Source organism: Haliotis cracherodii, unplaced genomic scaffold, assembly GCF_022045235.1.
Source record: "Haliotis cracherodii isolate W230 unplaced genomic scaffold, xgHalCrac1.p SCAF_2, whole genome shotgun sequence".
Taxonomy (NCBI): Eukaryota; Metazoa; Mollusca; class Gastropoda; order Lepetellida; family Haliotidae; genus Haliotis; species Haliotis cracherodii.
Window position 1 is genome coordinate 7634808 of NW_027266275.1, and position 16584 is coordinate 7651391.

A 16584-nucleotide genomic window follows, 5' to 3' on the forward strand; every position below is an offset into this window, starting at 1 on the left:
TTTCTTTGAAAACTTTTCTTTTAATTAACAAGATTAATACTCACTGCACTTTTTCTATATGTGCATCCGAGGTATTTTTTGGTAAAGGAAAGTAGTGACAATAATTGTCTCCCTTCGTTGGGTATTCTGGATTAAATTTTATTCTATTATTACAAACTCCATTCATGAATGACATAAGCATCGTGGGTATTTTTTGTTATTGATACATGTTGCAAAGAATGTTTCTCTTCAATGTGTCCTGCATTTACTTTTATTGTATTATTGACAAACTGTTTTAGATCTGATTTTATTGAGTTGCTAGCATACAGCAAGTTATTTCTCTTGTGTAGTTTGACAGGCTTGACAGTATTGCTTCTCAACAGTGATACATGTTTGCTAATAACTACAATAAGAATTACACAGCAATCAGTTCTTGAATGTGTAGCATCACAAGATCTCAGCCGCAGTATATGCTCACAAATAAAATCTCAAATGTGATGAAAAGAGCTTCATAATAGCAGATTAGGGAGTGATTTGTGTTGGGTGTGCTGTATTTCCTTAAATGCCGGGCCTCGAATAAACGCTTGGGTGTCGATTAAACACTGCATAGTTATTATGTACAGAATTCTCCCTATTATTATCTTTTCGATTAAACACCAAGGGTAAAGGGTGTCTGACAGAAATATATGCCTGGGTGTTTAATGGATGAAATATGGCATGTTAAGTTAAAGTTGTCCAATGGTTTAGAATCTGTGGAAGTTAATCTTGTGAAATGAATGTCTGAAGGTCAACACATACTAACAGAAATGTTTTCCCCTAGTAATTAGCACTAAATGTAGTGACCTCGACAGTTACGAGGGAAGTGTAATGACAGTTTCCTGAAAACTAGACTACAGAAGTGTAATGACAATTTCAAGAAAACTAGTCTGTGGAAGTGTAATGACAGTTTCCGGAAAACTAGTCTATGGAAGTGTAATGACAGTTTCCAGAAAACTAGTCTATGGAAGTGTAATGACAGTTTCCAGAAAACTAGTCTATGGAAGTGTAATGACAGTTTCCAGAAAACTAGACTACAGAAGTGTCATGACAATTTCCAGAAAACTAGTCTATGGAAGTGTAATGACAGTTTCCAGAAAACTAGTCTATGGAAGTGTAATGACAGTTTCCAGAAAACTAGTCTATGGAAGTGTAATGACAGTTTCCAGAAAACTAGTCTATGGAAGTGTAATGACAGTTTCCTGAAAACTAGTCTGTGGAAGTGTAATGACAGTTTCCTGAAACTGTAGAAGTATAATGGCAGTTTCCTGACAACTAGTCTATGGAAGTGTAATGACAGTTTCCGGAAACTGTAGAACTGAAATGACAGTTTCCTGAAAACTAGTCTATGGAAGTGTAATGACAGTTTCCTGAAAACTAGTCTAGGGAAGTGTAATGACAGTTTCCTGAAACTGTGGAAGTGTAATGTCAGTTTCCAGAAAACTAGTCTATGGAAGTGTAATGACAGTTTCCTGAAAACTAGTCTGTGGAAGTGTAATGACAGTTTCCTGAAACTGTAGAAGTATAATGGCAGTTTCCTGACAACTAGTCTATGGAAGTGTAATGACAGTTTCCGGAAACTGTAGAACTGAAATGACAGTTTCCTGAAAACTAGTCTATGGAAGTGTAATGACAGTTTCCTGAAAACTAGTCTAGGGAAGTGTAATGACAGTTTCCTGAAACTGTGGAAGTGTAATGTCAGTTTCCAGAAAACTAGTCTATGGAAGTGTAATGACAGTTTCCGGAAACTGTAGAACTGAAATGACAGTTTCCTGAAAACTAGTCTATGGAAGTGTAATGACAGTTTCCTGAAAACTAGTCTAGGGAAGTGTAATGACAGTTTCCTGAAACTGTGGAAGTGTAATGTCAGTTTCCAGAAAACTAGTCTATGGAAGTGTAATGACAGTTTCCTGAAAACTAGTCTATACAGTTGTTATGTCAGTTTGTGATATTACACATACTTGTGCCCAATGCACGTCCTTAGCTGTGTTTTTATACTGCAATATGCTGATGGTAAAAAATTAAGCAACACTAAATATTAACAATATTTTATGATATTTGATCACTTTGTGGAAGAGCCCAGGCTACAGTCTCCATATTGTCCATACTGTTTTGTGATGTACTAATGAATTCTGTGGATATTTTGAGAAATAAATAAACACAGATATTCCAAATCCTACAAATGTGTAGTGTATTACATGTATTACCAGCTGCAAGACAATCGTCAAAATGTGGTTATATTCCCTGTGATGTTTGTGGCACGTAAGCATTGCAAGATAAAATGTTGCTTATCTTTTTACCAAGAGTATACATTAATAATAAGGCTTTAGTTCCAGTCTACCTAACCTGATAATTTTAGCCATAAGATCTTTGGACTCAATCTGTAAGAAACTTTGCGCTGAATTAACATTGGTAAGTTCAAGAACAATACAATTGAAATAATATTGCTGTTTATAGAAATATTTTGTGAAAACCTAAGTCGGCACTTAAATTATTGTGGCTATTTTGGGATCATAAAATGAGACACCCTTATATGGAGCTTTAAATCCTGTGGATTGATGGAAATCAAAAGTCTCTTTTGGTACTAGTATTGATAAATGGCATATTTTTAAAAAAAATTTAAGATTCATGTCCCTTGAAAATATTGCATCATCTCGCCAACATTCATTGATATTAAAACATATTTCATAATAATAACAAATCAGCTTAAACAGACATGTTTTTGAAACTCAATTTTACCTAAATTCATTGCTGAGATCCATTTTTTTTTCAAATGTTTGTACCGCATTCATTCTTCAGAAGGTACTGTCACCCACAGCTAGTTCCATCTCCTCGAAGTAAACATCTACAATACTCAGTATCTCTGACAGCAGAAACAGTTGTCTCGCCTGACTGACTGCAGGAAGTCTGTTGGTAGATGAGGCAGTACGAGGCAGTACACGGCAGTACGATGCAACTGGTTATGCACTTGCAATGCTATTTACACCTACTTCAAGTAACAGTGTAAAACTTTTTGTACATTACTGTACATAAGCAACATATTGTATATAATGCAGTTTTGTACAGATTTACAATTTCTAGAGAATGTTTCAGTATGAAAGGGCACATAGTACTGGGAATAGTAATACTTCCTCTTATTCTAAAGATTGCTTGTTGATTACAAAATATTAATGAATAGGAAATCTGTTGTATTGAGTACATGAGTTTGTAGCAGCAGCTGGTGCTGCTGGTTGATACGGCTGTGATGGTACTGCATGCCCAGTGTTATCTTGCATACCGTGCCAGGGCTGTGGTTCATTCCCTACAGGTGGGGCCAGAGAGAGGTGGGCGAGACTGATGTGCAATCATTGTATTAAATACTAAAGCAAAGTGATGGTTGTGTTATTTGTTACTGTGAATAAGCTTTCTAGTTAAAACTACATCGAACACCACTTTCATGTATGAATGAAGTTGGGTGTTATTGCTTTGAAGGGGGACAGACATCTCATCTCACACAGTATCCCTGTTCTTGATCTGCTGGTCTTGGGTCCTCATTGAGGCTTTTGAAAACCTCACATTCAGCTGACAATGACCCGCTCAGTGTCAGGATTTGCAACATGTCCTTGTACCAAACGGATTGTTTGTTGTTCAATGCCGCACTCAGCAATATTCCAGCTTTATGATAGCAGTCTGTAAATAATCAAGTGTGGACCAGACAATCCAGTGGTTGATATCATGAGCAATTGGGATCCGATGACATGCATGAACCAAGTCAGCAAGTCCTACCACCCGATCCCATTCGTTGCCTCTTACGACAACGGATTGCAGCACACAGGATTGTCTGCTCCAGACTTTACAGGCCTGCGTCATATAGCTGGAATATTCCAGAACAGCTCACAACGAAATACTGAACAATTATTCGCTCAGTAGTATTGTATGACGAAAGTTTTCCAGCAGAGCATCAAAATAACAGAAAATCATATGATAAGAGAAATGTATTTATTTACAACTATGTACCTGGCTGTTCCATTTATTGCACATGGCTACATTGATGTAATCACAAAGCTTTCATATGTACAACTGCCAGTTGATAACATTCCTAGTAACGGAAATAATCACATTGAAACTTGATAATGAGAAATGAGTACACCATACAATATGCATATAAGCCATTAGTTCTTGAACCATATTAGTCCATACAAAGGTTAGTCAGGAGGATACACATTATCTACACAATGCTTAAGACCCACAGACAAGTGGTACCTCCTCGATGAAAACCAATACCTTTCTATACAATGTCAGTGTGGCAAGAATAACATCAATACAAATTACCCAGTCATCACATTTAAGCACAAGACCTGCTGTTGGAAAATAGTTTTTTGCATTAAAAAAAAACCTAATTGGAGGTAGATACATTCATGCCTTATAACAGAACTATAATAGATATCTTTCTGGTACATGTTCAGACAGTAATGTAAATTGTACACAATTGTACTCTAGCTGCAAGCTATTTTAAAATAATCGTTTGCCACACTGACTGAACGAAAGCTACAAGTTGCATTAATGTTGAAATGCCCAGCCAATGGCTGAAGAGAGATTCAAAAGAAAGTCTAACTTTACAATTATCGCTTTTCAACTTAACTACATGCCCAGATCTGATCATAATTATGGAGTATGTATGCCAATCATATCAATTATAAAATTTGGCAGCCATAGTGAGTGAGTGAGTGAGTTGGGTTTAACGCCGCTTTTAACATTATTCCAGTTATATCACGGCGTGTCAGCTTAATGTGGGATTCGAACCCACAAGCATAGGTTTCTGGCGTGCCCAAGGGACGCAACTCTGCACAGCTAATCGCAGCGCCTTAGACAACTGGACCACCCGTGCCCCCCTGGCAGCCATAGAAAAGCTAGGGTCACATATAGTTACCACTTGCAGGAACTACATGTATTAAGAAACAGGTTTTCCCATCATACGGACACTTTTTTGGATTGTTTACTATTCTAAACATTTGCATTTGTTAAGAGACAAGACAGTGTTCTTTCATAACCATCAGTTTGTTTGTTTACCTCCATCAGGATGTTGATTACCCAAGTCTCCCAGAGATTAACAGTCATCAACAGAAATATGTTACATCCTCGGATCTACAAGAATGATTAGGTAACCCGTATGTAGGAGAGGCTGTGGTACACATGCCAGTAGTTTGTTCATGATGCTAGATGATAACAAGTAACATTCAAACACATCTGTACAGTATTTACATCAGTAGCACTTTCAAAAAAACAAATTACATATTGACCCTTGTGCATAATGATTAATGATTGTGGCACCATATATGAGATGAAAAAAGCAGCGCGAACTATTTGAGGCTACAGTTCTGAACAACAGAACACATTGCAACAACAAACATGTTCCGTGTCCTGGCTTAAACATGTCCGTGTCCTGGCTTAAACATGTTCCATGTCCTGGCTTAAACATGTCCGTGTCCTGGCTTAAACATGTTCCGTGTCCTGGCTTAAACATGTCCGTGTCCTGGCTTAAACATGTTCCGTGTCCTGGCTTAAACATGTCCGTGTCCTGGCTTAAACATGTTCCGTGTCCTGGCTTAAACATGTCCGTGTCCTGGCTTAAACATGTCCGTGTCCTGGCTTAAACATGTCCGTGTCCTGGCTTAAACATGTCCGTGTCCTGGCTTAAACATGTTCCATGTCCTGGCTTAAACATGTTCCGTGTCCTGGCTTAAACATGTCCATGTCCTGGCTTAAACATGTTCCGTGTCCTGGCATAAACATGTTCCATGTTCTGGCTTAAACATGTTCCGTGTCCTGGCTTAAACATGTTCCATGTCCTGGCTTAAACATGTCCGTGTCCTGGCTTAAACATGTTCCATGTCCTGGCTTAAACATGTTCCGTGTCCTGGCTTAAACATGTTCTGTGTCCTGGCTTAAACATGTCCGTGTCCTGGCTTAAACATGTTCCGTGTCCTGGCTTAAACATGTCCGTGTCCTGGCTTAAACATGTTCCGTGTCCTGGCTTAAACATGTCCGTGTCCTGGCTTAAACATGTCCGTGTCCTGGCTTAAACATGTTCCATGTCCTGGCTTAAACATGTTCCGTGTCCTGGCTTAAACATGTCCATGTCCTGGCTTAAACATGTTCCGTGTCCTGGCTTAAACATGTTCCGTGTCCCGGCTTAAACATGTCCGTGTCCCGGCTTAAACATGTTCCATGTCCTGGCTTAAACATGTTCCGTGTCCTGGCTTAAACATGTTCCGTGTCCTGGCTTAAACATGTCCGTGTCCTGGCTTAAACATGTTCCATGTCCTGGCTTAAACATGTCCGTGTCCTGGCTTAAACATGTTCCGTGTCCTGGCTTAAACATGTTCCATGTCCTGGCTTAAACATGTCCGTGTCCTGGCTTAAACATGTTCCGTGTCCTGGCTTAAACATGTTCCATGTCCTGGCTTAAACATGTCCGTGTCCTGGCATAAACATGTTCCATGTTCTGGCTTAAACATGTTCCGTGTCCTGGCTTAAACATGTTCCATGTCCTGGCTTAAACATGTCCGTGTCCTGGCTTAAACATGTTCCGTGTCCTGGCTTAAACATGTCCGTGTCCTGGCTTAAACATGTTCCGTGTCCTGGCTTAAACATGTCCGTGTCCTGGCTTAAACATGTTCCATGTCCTGGCTTAAACATGTTCCGTGTCCTGGCTTAAACATGTCCATGTCCTGGCTTAAACATGTTCCGTGTCCTGGCTTAAACATGTTCCGTGTCCCGGCTTAAACATGTCCGTGTCCCGGCTTAAACATGTTCCGTGTCCTGGCTTAAACATGTTCCGTGTCCTGGCTTAAACATGTTCCGTGTCCTGGCTTAAACATGTCCGTGTCCTGGCTTAAACATGTTCCGTGTCCTGGCTTAAACATGTCCGTGTCCTGGCTTAAACATGTTCCGTGTCCTGGCTTAAACATGTTCCATGTCCTGGCTTAAACATGTCCGTGTCCTGGCATAAACATGTTCCATGTTCTGGCTTAAACATGTTCCGTGTCCTGGCTTAAACATGTTCCATGTCCTGGCTTAAACATGTCCGTGTCCTGGCTTAAACATGTCCGTGTCCTGGCATAAACATGTTCCATGTTCTGGCTTAAACATGTTCCATGTCCTGGCTTAAACATGTTCCATGTCCTGGCTTAAACATGTTCCGTGTCCTGGCTTATACATGTTGCTCAGGCAGGTGGACAAATCATAGAGCTGCCTTTTTTCATAATAATTTCCGTAACTTAACCAGTATTTGACCAAACATTTGAAGATTGATCTGTCAAGATGCAGGAGCAAACATAACAGGGTTGAATCGAGGTCAATTATTTGCTGTCAAATTAATTATTGTAATGTTAATAACAGCAAATTGCCTGTCAGACTACTTATATTTCCAAAAAATGTCATGAGACTTGATAGAACAATCTTCTGTTTCATTACCATATTTGAATAAGATCTTCAGGACATTTTAGAATACAATCAGTCAATGTCCTGGAAGACATACCAATCTGAAAGCCTGCATGAATTTAAGGTTGGAACTGTTGCTTGTGTCAAACTCCCTTTCTTTCACCAGCAAACTTAAAGCAGGCTTAAAAAAAAAAAAAGACTAACAAAACATCTTAAGCCATTTATTAAGTAATGACAGTGACTGCCTCTGATATCAAAGAGATAGGAGGTTCGCTCAAAAATACAAATAAATTAATTAGTTTTATCAGCTTCATCAACCTTTTGATAACCTCCCAAATCAAAGACAACTGCTCTATGAATGGCTATTATATCTAAGAATGACTGTTGAATTGTCTGCCTGCAGGGGCATGGCACCAACACTAAGACCAATGTCATCATGCCACAGCAGACTGGGAAGCACTACATGGAATGGTTCAACAAAACATGGTACTGTGGCCCTACAGATCAACATTAACGTATCACATCCCCTTGAAGCCAATTACATGCCTCTGTCAGTTCTAATTAGGGATAGGACGATATACCAACTGTGCGATCCGATACGTATCACGATACCTTGCTCACAATCCGATACGTATCGCATCCCCTTGAAGCTAATTACGTGCCACTGTCAGTTCTAATTAGGGCTGGGACGATACACCAACTGTGCAATCCGATACGTATCACGATACCTTGCTCACGATCTGATACGTATCACGCTGCGCATGTGCACTTATCGGTGATGCGTAATCCACTTTTTTCATAGACAGGATTGACAAATACCTGGCACACTAATGATTAACAGTTGGCAGTGTCAGGTATGGCACAATGGATGAAAATATTTACGTTTTCCCTACTCATTTTCATTAGTAATTAGTGTTTGGTGTAACACTTATTCAAGAAAACATATAAAGGTAAGAAGCGATACTATTTACTGTAGAGAAGTAAAAAATCACTATCCAGCGATGCTTCGGTGTATCGTCCCACCACTAGTTCTAATGTAACTATGATAGTATTATGGCCCAGATTAGCTGACTAAGCAGCTGAACTTGCTTCATAAGGATTCAACTGCATAATCCCTGGAGTACAGACAGCAGCCTTGTCGGTACCATGTCCTGGCAGATCCTACAAACCCATGTCTTGTTGAAGTAGACTAAGATGACGATCGGTTGGTCACAATGTGTGACCTTGCCAAAGGTGTGTCATCCATGTGGACTGTGCTCCTGCAATCAATCACTGGTTTGCCAGGCGAAGGCATGGCTTGAATATTGCTACTTGGGACAGAAATGGCTCAATACAGTGGCTCTAAGTTGGCAAAGCACGACTAAGCAGCAGCTGCCCCTGGTGTGTGTCAGGTTAGTCGAACATATCACAGGATTCATAATGACAATCACAACACAGCTAACAGATAACAGATCTACAATAGGCGATATTACATGGTGAGGAGTCTCTGTATTATTGTGTTCATTATTGTGTTCATTATTGTGTTATTAGAATATCTGTAAATATAGGTCTGTAGATTTGTTAACTTAACACTCACATGAGGTAAAGATCAGGCTGAGTAAATGTGACCGATGAGGCCCAACTTGACAATAATCACAGGAACTGCAGGAGGCCCCCACTGAAGCCGGAGGGCACCAGAGGCACCATATCACAGTAAGTCTGCTAGACAAGTCATGTGTGCTTTCCTTACACTGAGACCAGAATCCCAAATGTCTGATTAATAAAATACAGTTGAACAGTGCTGGACCTTTGTGAACATCATCCGGTGGGATGAAACATCATGTCCCAGTCCTACCACTCCTATGTATGCCGACACTCACGGATAGCGTTTCAGCTGCAGAATGGCTTAAACATGAAGGTTGACACTCCGTGTGCCCCTGTTGTGATTGAAGCATGGGCCCCAGACTATGGACACACACCTGGACATATGACCCATCTCTTCATACCATACACTGTTACATGTAGAAAACAAACCACCTTTCCTTTTGAAACAGAATCCTGTACCATCCCAACTTCAGCTAAGAAAGGCAGCGGTGTTACATGCAGAAAACAAACCACCTTTCCTTTTGAAACAGAATCCTTTACCATCCCAACATCCTCTTAGAAGCAAAGCGGTGTCACATCCCTGGATGCACCACTTCTAGTGCTGTAGAGGTTGAAGCAAGAGACCGTGGCATTAAGATTTGGCTAAGAGCTGGACAGACAGGTGCAGGTGCTTGTTGAGAGACCCCGACTTGCTCTCTCTACATAATGGGTTCTCTGCGTGTATCGGGTTCTCCCTGTATCACAGGCTATGTCCTCATCTTCTGTTTGGTATCACAAGTTAGGATGAAGGGATAAGTTCCTTGAGTGTGGAAAGACACAATTGATGGCACGAACTTGCACACATAGCAAAATTCTCATGTCCTATCAAGTACGCACAGTCCTCCTCCGAGATGCATTTGGTGCTGCAAACAAAGACAACACTTATAGTTGCATATTCACAAACACACACCATACAGAAGAACACGAATATAACAAACACGGAAAGAGCGAACAAACAGATACCAGGAACTATTACAAAATCCCTGATTTATTGACTATATATTATCATATAAAACGTATGTACAAAACGAACTCTCTCCAGCGAACGTATATATAGAAAGCTGATAACTGATCCCCAACAAGCCCATCTACCACTAATTAGTGCCACGTATAGCAAACTGAGAAATCTCACTAAGTGTCAAGTGTCACTGACACAGCGTTAGAAATTGGCACTAGTCCTATAGTCCTTGCCAAACTGCCCAATAGTAAAAGTATCATAAGGACTAGTAGAAATTTGCCATTTTTAAGGCTTTTGCTATATGTTATCATTATAAGAACTAGTGGACTGAAACTATAAATTTCTACCGCTGTGACAACTGGCTGTACGCAATCAGCAGGGAAACAACACAATTGCAGTGCTTCAACACAATCAAACTATTCAAACTTGTTAAACTTGCTCTATATTAATCTTACCTGTACTACCCGAAGGTGGATGTTTCTGAGCAAAAACGTGTACAACACACAACGTACATAACAAACTGATTTCTCCAGAACATTGTAGTTACATCCATGGTCTACTGTACTCCTAACAAGTTACAGAACACCCCATTATTTTGTATATGACTAAAATTAATCTGTCAGTCAAAGAACACCCGATTTTTCATATGACTATAATTAATCTGTCATGCATTGACATATTAACTATAGTCATATAAAAAAACCAGGTGCTCTTCAACTTATTTTGAACACACACTGATTTATGGTAAAGAGCAGTGATCACCTCCTACATAAATAAATCAACTACTGATAAATACTAAACTAGTTTTATATGAAAGTCTTCCTTAGCTGATATGAAAATCCAAACAGTGAGATTTTCTAACACCTACCCACGAGTCCTTGTCTCAAGTAATCTATTAGCATAGGTACCAATTGAGGTGAATATAAGTTTCTTATCTTAACAATTAGTTGTCAATATTCAGACAAGTACTTAAAAGAATGAGTTGTTTTGCCTGCATGAACACTTGGCCTTTATATGCAGGTCACTAGTTCAAATTCAAGTTTATTTCTAAGGACATCAGACCTGATCTGCCGACACATCTTTCTACAGCAAATGCACATTACGTATCAGAAGAGTGAACAAAAACATCACCCCCAGATCCAAACCTATCAAGGTGGCCCAAGGTTACTAAGATTATGGTCACTCAAATTCAAATCCTCTACGCTCTTCCCTAATGGGATATATACAAGTAGATACATTAAGCAGATCAAACAATTTCTCACATTAACAAACTTCATAATACTATCTTGTTTTAATGACATAACTGTCAAAATATAACACAGGCATATATCACTATGTTGTGGACAGAGTATGAGAACAGGATATTCATCCTTTACATATAGTCCAATGTTGACATTCGTCCTCTACACAGGACACAAGACAGTGGACATCCTACTTGTGATGGAGAAATGCGATCACTCATAAAGTCAAATACCACAACACACTCATTCACACATTATTAATGGAATTTGTGAACTGTTCTTGTAAATCTGCAAATTTGAGTATCAATCGTCAACATGTCTCAGATTAGATTGCTGTGAAAAGGGCTCCAAAGGGAGTTAAAATTAATACAACATTCAATCAGGATTCACCACACAAGTGCTGTTAAGAGAACAATGTTAGTGAGGTCAAACATAACGAAGAAGGACAAACTCAGAATGCTTCCTCTATACTATCCTCCATGAGGCCCCACAGCGACACCTTGGCTGAAACAGGGCAGGAGGAGGGTGAGCCAATGGAGACAAACTGATGGGGAGTGAGATGAAGTATGGGCTGATCTGCTAGTAGTGGTGTAACGATACATCGAACTATCCATTGATTGCGATTGCTTGTCTCACGATAGTACACTATCGATTGCAACTTGAAACAATCGATACTATTGGCGATAGTTTGTCTAACTATTGATAGTTTCGATAGTTTATTTGTTTGGTACATTTACTTTCTTACAAAACATAGAAACAACTCCTATGATCATCTACCCTCTGTCGTGCTTTCGTTTGGATTGCACTACTTTGTCTGCTTGATTTAGAATTACGTCCCTTAGCTACTCGTCGCTAGCTAGGCAACATTGACAAGATGGCGGACGCCACATGTCAGTTTTTGTCAACTTTGTTTCCTAATTGATATGTTGAATCGCATTTAGTCATTCAGTGAATGCCAATGTGACAATTGAAGAGTTTGACAGTTTATATAGTCAAAACTAGTCATTCAATTATATTCATTCACATTGGTACTAAAACACTGCTGTAACCTAAGACTTTACCAGTTACATGAAGTGAAATTTTGTATTAAAATGTTTTTGAGAGGTCAATTGGAACTTGTTTTCTTCTCATTACTTGTTTTCTTTACAAATAGTATCAGAAAGTTATAATTATTTTGATGGTGTCAGTCAAAATGCTGAAATATATGCTGCCAAAGCCTGCTATAATTGCAAGTGAAAACTATCGCAATAGTAGGGCCACTATCGCAATAGTATCGCAATAGTTGTTTTAACTATCGCAATAGTATCGCAATAGTCAAAAATGCCTCAATAGTCACCCCTATCTGCTAGTGTTGAACAAGGTGATCTGAGCCCCCTTCAAGGCCATCTTGGCCCTACAGCTCTCGTAAACTAACTTGGCATGTGCTTGTGGGGTGATCAGCTACAGTTGGACAAAGGTGGTCTGAGCCCCCTTCAAGGCCATCTCGGCTCTACAGCTCTCGTAACTAACTTGATATGTGCTTGTGGGCTGATCAGCTACAGTTGGACAAAGGTGATCTGAGCCCCCTTCAAGGCCATCTCGGCTCTACAGCTCTCGTAACTAACTTGATATGTGCTTGTGGGTTGATCTGCTAGTGTTGGACAAAGGTGATCTGAGCCCCCTTCAAGGCCATCTCGGCTCTACAGCTCTCGTAACTAACTTGATATGTGCTTGTGTGGTGATCAGCTAGTGTTGGACAAAGGTGATCTCAGCCCCCTTCAAGGCCATCTCGGCTCTACAGCTCTCGTAACTAACTTGATATGTGCTTGTGGGCTGATCAGCTACAGTTGGACAAAGGTGACCTTAGCCCCCTTCAAGGCCATCTCGACTCTACAGCTCTCGTAACTAACTTGATATGTGCTTGTGGGTTGATCTGCTAGTGTTGGACAAAGGTGATCTGAGCCCCCTTCAAGGCCATCTCGGCTCTACAGCTCTCGTAACTAACTTGATATGTGCTTGTGTGGTGATCAGCTAGTGTTGGACAAAGGTGATCTCAGCCCCCTTCAAGGCCATCTCGGCTCTACAGCTTTCGTAACTAACTTGATATGTGCTTGTGGGGTGATCAGCTACAGTTGGACAAAGGTGATCTGAGCCCCCTTCAAGCCATCTCAACTCTACAGCTCTCGTAACTAACTTGATATGTGCTTGTGGGGTGATCAGCTACAGTTAGACAAAGGTGATCTGAGCCCCCTTCAAGGCCATCTCGGCTCTACAGCTCTCGTAACTATCTTGATATGTGCTTGTGGGGTGATCAGCTACTTTAAAGGAAAGCAACTTTTACTGTTACAAGGAACACACTTCTGACAAGTGATCTGGGCCTGTTTCACGAAGCAATATTTCTGCAATACATTTTAACTGGCCTTGAGCCAGAGGTTAACAGTATGAGCATGTCATCAGGGTCAGGGTAGACTCAATAAGGCAAGTCAGACAGCTAATGGTCATGTAAAGCGGTCACTTTTCAAGTATCATACAGCTTTATTTCTTCTGGGACAAAGAAGTGACAGATCTCTATCAATTTAGGACAACATGAGAGTAAACAGGGAACATAAATCTGTAATGCATCTGTACATCAAAACCCCTATAAATCATTGTTCTAGTATCTGAAGTAGAAGCTGCAAGCAGACGCAGATGGGTATACTACTATTCACATAGTCTTAAATGATTTACAGGGATTGTTATGAAAAAGGTTTTAACTTGTGGATACCCGATCAAAATCAAACCCTGGGTAAAATACTCAAATAAGCAAAAGCTTTTCTATAGCTGTGGGTACATCTGGGAGGAGGTAGCTGGGTACTGCGGAGCCCGCAGGAGGTACTCACGCCACTGGTTGTGTAGTGGACTCTCCTCCATCCCTTCATTCTCCATGATGTTGGGAGGTGGACCGAGGTCGGACGAGTGCTGGAGACTGCTGCCGGTGATGCCGAGAGACTTGCTGCCTACATCACAAACAATGGTACAACAGTTAAATTAACAACAGTCTGCAAAAATGTCAAGATCTACCCCCAAAAATATACTCACAACCTAAAGAAACATGAACCATAGAAACATGTAGTAAAGTATGTACGTTAAGGAGACGTTTCCAATGTGTACCACTTAATGACAAAACTAACAATCAGTCAAGTAGTACCACAGAGTGTCTTTGTTCTTAACACGATATGCTGCATGTGATTTTCAGACTTAACACGCCAATTCTTCCACGCGACAAATGGTGCATCTCGAGTCATGGGTCTTTGACGTCACATGAGATGTGTTCATGAGCATCGATTCACACAACAAACCAGTATGTTTATTTGGGCATCGAACCAATCTAATGTTTCTTGAACATGAGTAATTCTTCATATAAAAACCAACATGTATGGTGTTCATGTTTCTTTTGTTGATGAGTATACATTATGTCAATCAGCTCAATTTATCAGTTTCACACAAACCCAGCATCCAAGAATGAACAATGGCATTGTCAGCAGTATTACAGCTCAATCAGCAAGGATCAGCTCGGGTACAAGGATGCACAGCCAGTCCAGACCGAGAGTTGGTCTACTCCGGTGGTCACTCATTTTAGTACTAGTCAATTCTAGGCAGCCACTGTAAGCCCCGTATACCTACCTTTGCTGCCGTGCGGGTACTGGTGAACTAACTTACCATGAAGCATCCCCCTGCTGTAGCCCAGTGGTGTTGACGACCGACGCCCGGAAGTTCCCATTTGAAAAGGAGTATCAGACTGAAACAGACATGAAACAGTAAATGTATTCTTCAATCACACAACAACTAAACAGCAGTCTTGACAAAGGCATACTGCAACTACAAGTGACAGTCTTAATAATTGGGAAGAAACTCAACCATTTGACCAAAAGGAAACAAAATCTTTTCTGATAATTATGTGGTGGGATGTATGTGAACAAGACCCCCTCAATATCAGGCCTGATTTCATCAACATCCATTCAAGTTATCTGGACGCTAGTATGATAAGTGACCTCAGCAATACTGACAAATTTGACTGATCCAACAAACATCTTGCATAAGGGGCTACCTTACGCTAAAGTTGATGAAAATACATCAATATATGTTCCAAGTTGTCCTCGGAATGTAAATGTGATAGCTTACTCTCATTGCATGAGTTGTACTGGGCCGTGGGTCTATGGACGGGTTGCTCTTCTCCCGGTTGAAGTGAAGCGTTCGCACATCCTTGTTCTCAATAGCACTGCTGACTCGTAACGAGGTCATTTTCCGCTGCAAAGAAGGAGTAATACAAAATCAAGTAATCATTATCATTCTATATCAGTACACAGGATTATACGTAAAGTTTCAACTAGAGGGGTAATACCATGCCTGTATGTTTTTCATCATTTCATCATTTACATAGATAGTTATCAGCACAAACACAGCATTTTGATCTGCAATTGGTTACAAAGCATTGAAAAGCCCTCAACTCAGCATTCAACTCTGTATAAGTAGCTTCTACAGTTTATTTGTCTAACACATAACTTTTAACATGAAATGTTACATAGTTTCCGATGTGAGAGTGATGTGAGAGTGGTGTGAGTGATGTGAGAGTGGTGTGAGAGTGATGTGAGAGTGATGTGAGAGTGATGTGAGAGTGATGTGAGTGATGTGAGAGTGATGTGAGAGTGGTGTGAGAGTGGTGTGAGTGATGTGAGAGTGATGTGAGGGTGATGTGAGAGTGATGTGAGAGTGATGTGAGGGTGATGTGAGAGTGGTGTGAGAGTGATGTGAGAGTGGTGTGAGAGTGATGTGAGAGTGATGTGAGGGTGATGTGAGAGTGATGTGAGAGTGGTGTGAGAGTGATGTGAGAGTGATGTGAGGGTGATGTGAGTGATGTGAGTGATGTGAGAGTGATGTGAGAGTGGTGTGAGAGTGGTGTGAGTGATGTGAGAGTGATGTGAGAGTGATGTGAGGGTGATGTGAGAGTGATGTGAGAGTGATGTGAGGGTGATGTGAGAGTGATGTGAGGGTGATGTGTGAGTGATGTGAGAGTGATGTGTGAGTGATGTGAGAGTGATGTGAGAGTGATGTGAGGGTGATGTGTGAGTGATGTGAGGGTGATGTGAGAGTGATGTGAGAGTGATGTGAGGGTGATGTGAGAGTGATGTGAGAGTGATGTGAGAGTGATGTGAGAGTGGTGTGAGAGTGGTGTGAGTGATGTGAGAGTGATGTGAGACTGGTGTGAGAGTGGTGTGAGTGATGTGAGAGTGATGTGAGAGTGATGTGAAGGTGATGTGAGAGTGATGTGAGAGTGATGTGAGGGTGATGTGAGAGTGATGTGAGAGT

At 40.6% G+C, this 16584-nt stretch overlaps 1 protein-coding gene across 3 annotated transcripts in view; it reads right to left on the minus strand.

Annotated features, from left to right (window-relative positions):
- Window positions 1-7642: 7642 nt before the first annotated feature.
- LOC139469671 (protein FAM149B1-like) overlaps window positions 7643-16584 on the minus strand; it is a 75601-nt gene continuing 66659 nt past the window's right edge. For all 3 annotated transcript variants that reach the window (XM_071251909.1, XM_071251908.1, XM_071251906.1), the window contains exons 13-16: window positions 15400-15525; window positions 14938-15016; window positions 14118-14234; window positions 7643-9923 (exon numbers count right to left, since the gene is read on the minus strand). In XM_071251909.1, the coding sequence (XP_071108010.1) occupies window positions 9886-9923; window positions 14118-14234; window positions 14938-15016; window positions 15400-15525 (360 nt within the window). In that variant the 3' untranslated portion in view covers window positions 7643-9885. The remainder of the gene's footprint in view (window positions 9924-14117; window positions 14235-14937; window positions 15017-15399; window positions 15526-16584) is intronic.